This window comes from Pterocles gutturalis, unplaced genomic scaffold, assembly GCF_000699245.1.
Source record: "Pterocles gutturalis isolate BGI_N339 unplaced genomic scaffold, ASM69924v1 scaffold18933, whole genome shotgun sequence".
NCBI lineage: Eukaryota > Metazoa > Chordata > Aves > Pterocliformes > Pteroclidae > Pterocles > Pterocles gutturalis.
In genome coordinates, this window is record NW_010120911.1 from 23167 (window position 1) to 33386 (window position 10220).

Sequence of the window (10220 nt, forward strand, 5' to 3'; positions counted from 1 at the left end):
ATCCAGCCATCATTTTGTGCCAGCTGATCAGATTATTCTTCCATTTCAAAGACAGCATCTTTTTCTAGTATGCTCAGCATTTATGGGATGCTAACCATGGTATCACAATGATTGGATATTTAGGGATTTCATTGTGAATCTATCATTCCACTCCATTAACGTGTTGTGTTTGCATAGCTGAAGCTTTCTGCTCTTCATCCCTTAACAGGCAAGGCAAAACTGTTTTTCTTGATGAATAATTAAAAAGTTGAGGCATGTCCTCTCTGCATTTTTGCAAGTTTCTGAGTATTTTGTCTAGAATGGTTGTTGTTCTCATTTGTTACAACTAAGTAATATTTAATATATGATGGGGAACACTATCTATGATTTATGAACCAATCTGGCAAATAACACACAGATGTCATTAATTGATTTCTCCCTAGGATGGATGAGAATATTTCTTTAGTTTTTCAGTTACAATGATTATTCATAGATGTTACCTAAACATTGGAAAATGTTCTAGGAAAGTACTGCACTGATACCTGTGGGCCCTCAATGCCAACACTTTCTACTCATATGCTGCAGTCATCTTTTGTGAGCCTGCCTTGCCAAAATCCAGCCCATGAGATACACCTCATGTGCATGCAATTCAGATGTGCTACTCAGGCACAAAAAACCTCTGCTTGTTTAGATTTTCTGTCAGCTGGTATTCCCAGAAAAAAATTTCAGATGCAGGCTCTGGTTGAGCAACACACGAAGAGTTTTGCCTTATTGACTAACACCGTAGTTTGTACCCTTGGAAAATTTCCAGATAAGGATGCAGTGTTTTGTCAATAGCCGAATAGTTTCCTGATGTTAAGCTTGTTAAAGTGCTTTCACAGAATTGTAACTTTGAAAAAAATCAAGGCAATCAAGTATTAGATCTTTATATAGTGACAGTTAGGAAAAATAAGATTCCAGCCTTTCAGTACATTTTCATTCATACATCTTTCTCCAGAAGAAAGAGCACAAATTCAGGCCCCAAAGACTCCACTTTGGCCAGGCACAGTAAACACAGTGTATTTTCCACTGTGAAGGCCTAACCTAAAGCCTATTCTCATCTGTAGAAGTATCTCCTAGCTCTCATCAGCTTTGCATTAGGCCTTTAGGGGATAATGTGTACTTGATTCATTTAAAACTTCAGTCATGTACATTTGGACTCTGTTCTTGCAAAGTCAATGCCAAGTCCCCACTGACCTCTGTGTGGGCAGAAACAGAATTCATTATTAATGTTTATCTGGGGAAAATAGATTATTAAACAGATACCTACCCGTGTCCTTGTCATGAAATCCTGACTCATAATCTTATAAATAACTTTTTTAACTAGGATATGACAAAAAAGCAAATGGCTTTGGAAAAAATCAATCTTCAGAAATGTCTACTATATTTTGAGAGTATTCATGGACAACCTGTAAGTATACCATGGAAAGATAGGTAAATTAAAAATTATCTAACTTCCCTAACAAATATTTTTGGACTCATATTACATACATTTAGATGAATTTTACATGATTAACATAATTGTAGTTATTTAAAAATATTCTTCAGGTATAAATGTTATTGCCTGATACTGATGAAGTTTCTAGTGGTCCTGTATGAAGTTGCAGGTTTTGATGATAAAGGTGGAAGATTATATATCCAGAGCAGACTTGGCTTATGCATACTGTTGCTGTGCTATGAAGTGTGAAAGGTCAGAATGCTTAGCAGCTGAGAAAGGTTTATAGGGTGCTGTTTGAGATATGAACTACAAAAATGACATCACCTGCCATCTAAGTTTTCCTTATTTCACAGCAGCACAAAACTATTAATGAAAATCCTTTGAAGGGACTTCACTGCTCAATGCAGTGCAGAAACCAAAAATTTGCCACCATTGGTGAGAGGATGATTTGAAAATTTGCCTATACACAGCTGAGGAATTCCTGTTTGATATCTATGTCTGTACTCTTATGGCTGTCTCTGTTTCTGACTAGCAATTGTTGTGGTAGAGGAAAAGGGGAGTGGTACCAGCATGGGTCCAAAAATATTCCAGCTGTTAAAATTGTTGTGGTCTGAATCTGGTCTCTCTGCATATTGGATAAAATAATTTTTGTCTGTCTTCTTTGGGCTTGCAATGAGAGCTGAGGGATGGAGAGAATATATAGGAAGGGTATGAAGAAATTATATTTCCTAAGAAGGAGAACAACAACAAAAAAATTGAGTTATTAGTGCTATATAGAGGTAAAAGAGACTTGAGGACTCAAAGATAGAGGCAGATGCACTCCGGTGACATTAGCTAACAAAAGAGGTGCCTCTTTGCTAGCAAAGAGTTGTCCCAGTGCAGAAAATGGATTTTCACAATACTTGAACGTTGATTGCTGAAGCCTCAAGATTCCCTACTTTAGATGTTTGAACTAGCAAGCCATGACATGCCTTGTCATTTAACAAACACATCACCATAGCATCATCAAAAGGTTAATTTGAATGGAATGTACTGGGATTCCAAGAAAATAAGCAGAAATTTAGCCTATCACACCAAAACTTTGTGTTTTGTTGTGGTTTTTTTGGTCTTGGTTTTTAATCAAATAGCAAAATTCGGTCTACAAAGAGAGAACCCATCAGAAAAAATTATCAAGTAGCTGCACGTTCAGAGTCTTATGAGTACAGCAGCCTTGAAACACAAAGGAGCGTGCTAGTGACAATGTTTGCCCTGCTGGTGTTTTGTGTCGATGAGCATCATCTTTATTGATACTTACCTGAGCAAAGTCAGACAGAGAGGGCACTGACTAGGTTTAAAAAGGCAAATTATCTATTCTGGCTTGTTTGGTGTTTCCTGGAGCTCTTGTGTGTTGAAATAAAATGGAACATGAAGACCGGGGAAGAGAAGTGGACTAGCTGGGATAGGCAAGCCCTTACATCGTGCAGTGAAGCATGCCTCTAGAAATAGTTCCTAACAACTACTCAGTCAGCCAGACTTAGGCAATGTCATCAACCTGTGTTTGTCTACTGTCACCTTTACTGCTGTGACCAGGTATTTGTCTGTTTCTGAGCAACTCTGGACTACTGTCTGTACTATCAACTCTCCTGTCTCTTTAAGCCTGCCATGAGTTCACTCATCTGAGTGTGTGTAGTTGGGCTTCAGTGCAGCAGTGCAGTTGTGGTGCCAGCAGACAGTGAAATTGTTCCCAGTGGGTGCCAATAGGTGTGTAAGGTGAGGAGCAGAGGCTGATGGTGGACTAGTTTGCAAAGGACTCTATTTTGACATTTAATCACCGAGAAACATGTCGTTTTTCTGGTTTTGTTCTTGGGGGATTTGCTCTTTTTTTCCTTAATACAGTAAGTGGGTCTGCTGCACAGCTAGTTTCCATGGGGTTTATTTTTGCATTTACAAATATTTGTGCTTGGATCAGGCTCTTAATACCTGATGTAAAATAATATTCTCCTCCAAATCAATGCTCCTAGTGCTCATAAAAGAGCAAGAGCAAACTAAACAGTTAATCCTGATTGTGGCAGGCAGTTCCAGTGAGCGATGCACGCAGCAGTTCTGCAGTGAGCCAGCTGACCCACTGAGGCTGTGAAGCTGTATTCTCAGTGCTCTCCATCCCACTGGGCCGCTGAGTATATTGGGCCAGGTGGGCTGTCACGTTACTGTAACTAGTCTGTTACCATTGCTACAGTTAAGTAACTGAGGTACCAGTGCAGTGCTCTTACAACACTATTAGCATCTTCAGAAAGAGACAGAGAATAGTTTACCCTCTGTCTGTGGCGTGTGGCTCAAGGAATGAGGTATTCACATTTGGTATTTTCCATTAGAAAATAGATGATTGGCATTTTTCTTTTTAGAAATTGTACAGATTAAGCTACAGTTCCCATGGAATATCTATGGAAGCAAAATACACATCAGGTAACACTCTTCTAATACTGTTCTCAGCTTTACAGGAGGAAATGAGAAATTTATTTCTTAATTTTTTTTTTTTTTTAGTTTTGGAGGAGTATATTTTGTTATGATTTCTCTTTAGGCAACTAAGCAAGAAAAGAGTCTCATGAAACCTCTTTATGACAGATACAGAATTATCAAGAAACTTCTTGCAACTCCATCTTTAATCACGACAATTGTAAGTTGGAAAGAATTCATATCCATTGTCAAGAAGACATACTAAATTCTGTGTTTGATTTGCACCTGTATGTGAGTTTGGCAGCAATAAACTACTGATATTTGTAGAATCTGCCCATCAGTTAATATAGGCGTCGATATTTCAAACAGAGCAAATGTTCTGTAAAATTCAACTTCTAAGCATGCCAGAGGTTGAAATGTATGGCAGCAATTTCTGAGGCAATCACTGCAAATGTCTGGGTAAGAGATCGAAGGCTGGCATTAGCTTTCTGTTATGGCTAACACGTGCAACACAGAGTAAAACCTGTCTCCTTCCATGAAGCACTATATTGTCACAATATCTTCTATATTTTGTTGACAATGCTTTTATCAATCATGTAGCACATAACCATAATTTGTAGTACTTTAATAATATATGAATATGATGTAACAATACAGGTCTCACTGTGAGTAGAGGTAGTGGAATCTGGACATTTGGAACGTCTATTGAATCTAGTAGTAATTGGGGCTGGGTTGAGTTTTAAAATTATGAACTATTGTTGTGTTAGGTGACGGTGGGGCTTCAGATTTCTTTGAAAAATCCCAGTGTAAATCTTTGTAGACATGCACATAGATACTTTGTTTAAAAATTTGACTGAAGTTCCATTGTGTTACTTCTTAGGAGTCTTGCTCATTCAAGTTTTTATGTTTAAGCCTTATTTTCAAAAGCTCAACTTTTCTTTTGAGGGTGAAGGAACGTGATGAAGACAGCAACATCACTCTATTTTGGTAGTCAACATTTGTAGCTATAAAACTGGAATCTCTACCTCTAGCTCTTGTTACAGTCAGAATTTCTGGACATAATAGAAACAGTAGATGGTATATGAGAGGAGTACAGTTCCATCAAGACTGCAGTGCTTACATAAATACAGAATGGTCTTTAAATCTTTGCTACTTATAAAGTATTTTGAGTAAATGGAAATAAATTGCTGGCCGGAGATGCTTAGAAGCAGGGCCAGCTTCTGTCCTGTTTAATCATGGTGGACAATACACAGTAACTCAGTGAGCCCCACGAGACCTCTCATGAACAGTCTCGGGTAGACCTGGGTGAAGCTTTCAATACGTGTAACCTATTTCTGTGAATACATCCAGGGAGTTAGATCCTAATCTGTATTGTAATGTAAACAATATAATAATCCTTTACATTTTACAAGCAGGAGGAAGAAGACTCAGATGAAGACCATTTTCAAAGCAGCCACGAGTTATCATCCGGTCCAATATCTTGCCTCCCTGTCGATGAGCACCTGTGCTACTCTCAGGAGGAGAGTGAGCCTGCATATGTTTCACCTCTGGATGAAAAGAAAGTTTTCAGACAAACAGCCTTGTCTATGTCCAATTTACATGAGGCAACAATGTAAGTTCTGTTATTTTTTTTCCTGAATGTTTTAAAATATTTTATGTAGACTTTGAAAATGAAATATGATCCATACTTATTGCATGGGAATATTCTATACCAAAGAAGTGGTTGAATGTTTTCTTACAGGAGAAAAGAGGCAGAGGATATTTTTTGTTTGGGCAGCATACCTGTGATTTGAGCTATTTATTCAAATGACTTTGGGAAAAGTCCATGAAGAGAAAGGTGCAGGCATGTAAGCAGATAGGAGAAATAACTGCAGAGTGGTAGATACTACATAATGGCATAGTAAAGATATGCTGACCTACCTGTAATTGCTGCAGAATTTTTAGATATCTAACTACTTGTGCACTTAAAAGCAGTCATAAAACAAAGCACAGTTTGGCCAAGCAGAATAGGCTGTTTCTGTGTGTGTATATTAGGACTGACTGTGTAAGTGATGTAAAAATGCCAGAGACATGAGGCATACAGCAGCAACAGGTGAGCTGAGTGAAGGATCACACAATACAGTCACATGGGAGGCCACTGAAGGTGTGCAAAATCAGTTTTGTCCTTGCAAAAGAATAGTTATTAGTGTCTAGATGCCCAGAAAACGTCACCCTCCTATCCTCCATTATAAAACCAAAGCCCTCCTTCTGATTTGTAGTTAAGGGTTGCATGAGACAACGAATCTCAAGATGCAAATGGACTGTTATCACTCAGCCTTGAAACTTGTTCAAGAATAATGCCTTCCAGGAAAAGATGTATTCTCATAGCTTATGGGATGGTATCTTTTTCTTGTGTTTTGATTGGGAGCTCTTAGATGCACAGATTAAGTTGACTAGGCTCTACCAAAATTCAGAGTAAATAAAAATGTCTTTGTTTTCTAACTATACACACAATAGTTTGCTCACAAATGCTGTGAAGATATTTCTGTGCATTTTCTTATTATGGACAAAAAAAAAAATTACCAGCTGCATATGTCAAATGCAGTTCTTTCTCTGCTTAAAAACCTTATTCTCCAAATACTAGCTAAAACAGGGCCCCCAGCAAGGTTGATTCTGGGTACCACTAGCATTTCCACTGAATCACAGTAATGTTTGGTAACAGCTGCTTTTAGGATTAGGGCTTGGATGGTGACTTTATTAATTCAGTTACAGAGATGCAAAGCATTTCCTGTGAGATGCTGAGCCCTGTCAGCTCCATTAATTCCACACAGAACTAAGACCACTAGCAAAACTTAATCCTGAAAGCTTTTCTTCCCATGTTGTCCACAGAGTCTCTGCCTTCAGTTTATGAGAAGGGTGAGAATACTAGTAAAAGCAAAGGAGCACAACTGTTTATTGTGCGTGATGGTACAGCCAGTTAAATCCACAGTTGCAGGGATGTGGTGGAATGTCTTGGCGCTGAGCTCAGTGCCTGCCATGGGCCATAGCAGCAGTCTGCTTACTACCCAAAGCCACTGCTTTTACAGTACTTTCAAGCACATGGGGGTTTCATGTTCTTGTCTCTCTTTTCCAGGCCTGTTCTGCTTGAACATCTCAGAGAAACAAGAGCAGACAAGAAAAGGCTTCGCAAAGCTCTGACAGAGTTTGAGGAACAATTCTACAAACAGACGGGAAGGTAAGTAACCACCTCAACAAAAGCCCTCTCCTCCTCCTCTTCAGGCTCTGATGCAGACGTGTGTTTCTGCTAGGGTGGGTACTCTTAGGTGAGCAGGACAAAGAAGCTGGAGCCAGGAACTGGAAGATACCATGGAGGTGTCTGGTCTCTGTGAAGATGTCCATCTCCCTGCTTAGTTCCTCCAGGATGTGGGCATCCCTGAGGACAGTCTGGATTTGGGGATCTTCCAGGATGTGCCTGCAATGGGTACAAACCCCATCTCAGCACAGGATCTTTCCTGAGCTGAAGGGAGGCTGCTAAAGAGTCTTTCTGAGGATGGAAGTCTGCAGGGATTATGCTTGGCAGTTTGACCATTTTTAAAAGGTCAGATTTAAAAACAGCCACTGTTTCTTTCACCCATAGATAAATGCTGGCTACGTTTCACTATTTATCGTCCTCCCTTCATTTAGCAAACTTGTTTGATGAAAACCATGGAGGATATGGGCATGTAGTATTCTGGTAACAGTTTTCAAAGCACTGTGTAATAACTTCTCTGGATATTTTAGAATGAAGTAACAGAAGAAAGAAAATTACCTGATATATGAAAATTCAATGTTCTAAAAACTATTATTTCATTTCTGTCTATTAGAGCTGCTGTTTTTTCCTGTGAAATCAGCGTTAGTAACTTACAGTTAGTTAGGAAAAAAAATAACCCAACCCAATCCTTATTAGTTGTTGCAGAAATAATTTTGAAGATTGTTTCTCCTCTTACTCATAAAAGTGATGGCACTTTTATTTGCTTTTCATAGGAATCCTCAAAAAGAAGATCGGGTGCCAATGGCTGAGGAATACTCTGAATACAAGCACACAAAAGCCAAAATCAGGCTCTTGGAGGTTCTCATCAGTAAGCATATTTCCAAAACTATTTGAAGCAAATGCAATGCAGTGGTATTGTTCTCTAGCAAAAAACAAACAAACAAGTAATGAAAAAGAGGAAGTAATTTTACAGGTCTTGGTCTGCTGCACAATTATTTGACACACTGAGATTTTTGATGCACTTTATCAATTATACTAGCTGGGATGAGAGAGGACAGCGATATGCAAGAATATTAAGCATGGGTGAGTGGGCTATAGTATATATTTTTTTTCCTTTCAAAAAAGCTTTGAAATGCACTGTGAGAATGTTAGAAATTAAAAGGACATCGAAGTACTGCAGATTCTCAGTTTGAGCTGCTCTTAGTTTTAAAAAGTGTGAGGAAATGCTCTCCAGGTTTTTAGTACATCTTAGTACTTGATAATGTACCACACATTTCTTTCCAGAATTAAGATGCACTATAATTAACTATTAATGTTGGTTCTTAATGTGCTGACTCACTAGATTCAAAGAAACATGAGTTTAAAACAAATAAAGGAAAAACTCATGAATATATTCCATCTTTCAAGACAGAATTGCCATTCAATTCCAGTAGCTTCAAATAAAGGTGCACACAAAGAACCAGAGCCAGCATCTGGTCTAAAATTCTGAGAGCAGAGCAAAGTGATGCTGCCTGTGCAAAAAAAAGAAGGATGGAACATGACTGCTAAATGGAGCTGACTATTGGGTGGGGTTTTTTTTTTAGAAATAAGAGAAGGTTTTCGGCAAAATGAAATAGCTGCAGTTTACTGGGAAGGGATAAAACGTGTGTACTGGCTGCCGTCCTTTTCACTACGGTTCACAGGACCTGGCTCACAGTACTTAAAAATTCAGTAAATAGATCAACTATGTGCTAATTTTTATTTCTGTATTAAACTTTGCACTTTATTTTGCCTGATGCTATAACATTTGCTTTTCTGACTACCAAAGCTTATTTAGACGCATGCACTTTGTAAAATGTCGAAGTATTTCTTGTGTTATAAATTGCCACATATATATATTAAAACAATACTAGATTACTGCATTATGCTAAGATATTTTGGATAGATGAAGTACATGGTATATAATTGAGTGTTGCAGTTATCTTATGAGGAATGTTAGACTTCTTGTTTACTAAAAATAAGATTATAAAAAAGATATTTTTCCATTGGAATTGTGCATCTTTCGTAACTTTCAGAGCACCACACTTTGGAATACTAACAAGATTTTTTTCACTATTTGTGATAGACCATTTGTGTGAAAAGTGGACTATTAATGGAATGATTATCAGTGGCTTTTGTACTAGAAATGAAAAGCAGGGATTCTGGGAAATACTTAGCCCAGATATAAAGGAGGGAAGAATAAAACAAAAAAGGCACTTGAATATGTTGAATAATGTTTAGTGTTTTGCTTTAACTATCATTTTGTATTGACCACGCCGTATAACCTGTTTTCTATCTTGGTAAGAAGATTTTCATTTTATAAAGCCTATTATGTACCAACTACGTTTGTATTTACATTGTATGTAATGGCTTGGCATGGTTTTGAAGATATAAACTTTTTCAAGTAGTTTGGAGGAAAAAGTATGAACACTATAAAAGGAATTTTTTATTTCTCACAGGTTTCTTGTTTCGGTGTATTGACTTAATAATTTATAACGTAACTTTTACGAATCAGAAATGGTCTCTTCATAAATCTGTTTTAATTAAAGTCATCTAGAGCAACAGGAACAGATACAGAGCTATTTGAAGTTTACAAACTACACCTTTGATAAGGGAAAATGATTTCATGACATATGTATACAATTGATATTAAAATGTAATCTATATATTCTATATGATTGTATAATATTTTATACAACAGTACAAATAAAATATTTTTCTATTATATTTATTGTGTTGAGACACAGTTTCTGTTTTCAGTTAGCTAATATAAATAACATAAATAACACTGTCAAACAACACGTTGGAAGTGCTGACATCTCTAGGCTTTGAAATTTAAATCATGCTGCAATTATAACCTTTCATGCTGTTTGGAGTTATCCAGTATTTGTTCAGTAGTTAAAATGAATGCATATTTAAACACCATTTATAAGCCGTTATTTTGATTGCTAAAGCAGTTTATCTAGGATTTTGTTATGTTTGGCAAGAAACAGAAACAATTTTTGCAGCATCTAGGTATAAATGGTTGCTGGAAAGAAATTCAGGACTTCTAATCATTTAAAGCATCAGGGGAACAGAAGGGAA

General features: G+C 37.4%; 1 protein-coding gene across 1 annotated transcript in view; it reads left to right on the forward strand.

Moving 5' to 3' along the window:
* Window positions 1-8044, forward strand: part of FAM13C (family with sequence similarity 13, member C) — a gene marked incomplete at its 5' end in the record, with an annotated part of 30032 nt that extends 21988 nt beyond the window's left edge. The window contains 5 exons of the mRNA XM_010077067.1: window positions 1346-1429; window positions 4014-4109; window positions 5302-5501; window positions 7002-7103; window positions 7892-8044. Of these exons, the coding sequence (XP_010075369.1) occupies window positions 1346-1429; window positions 4014-4109; window positions 5302-5501; window positions 7002-7103; window positions 7892-8012 (603 nt within the window). The remainder of the gene's footprint in view (window positions 1-1345; window positions 1430-4013; window positions 4110-5301; window positions 5502-7001; window positions 7104-7891) is intronic.
* Window positions 8045-10220: the final 2176 nt, after the last annotated feature.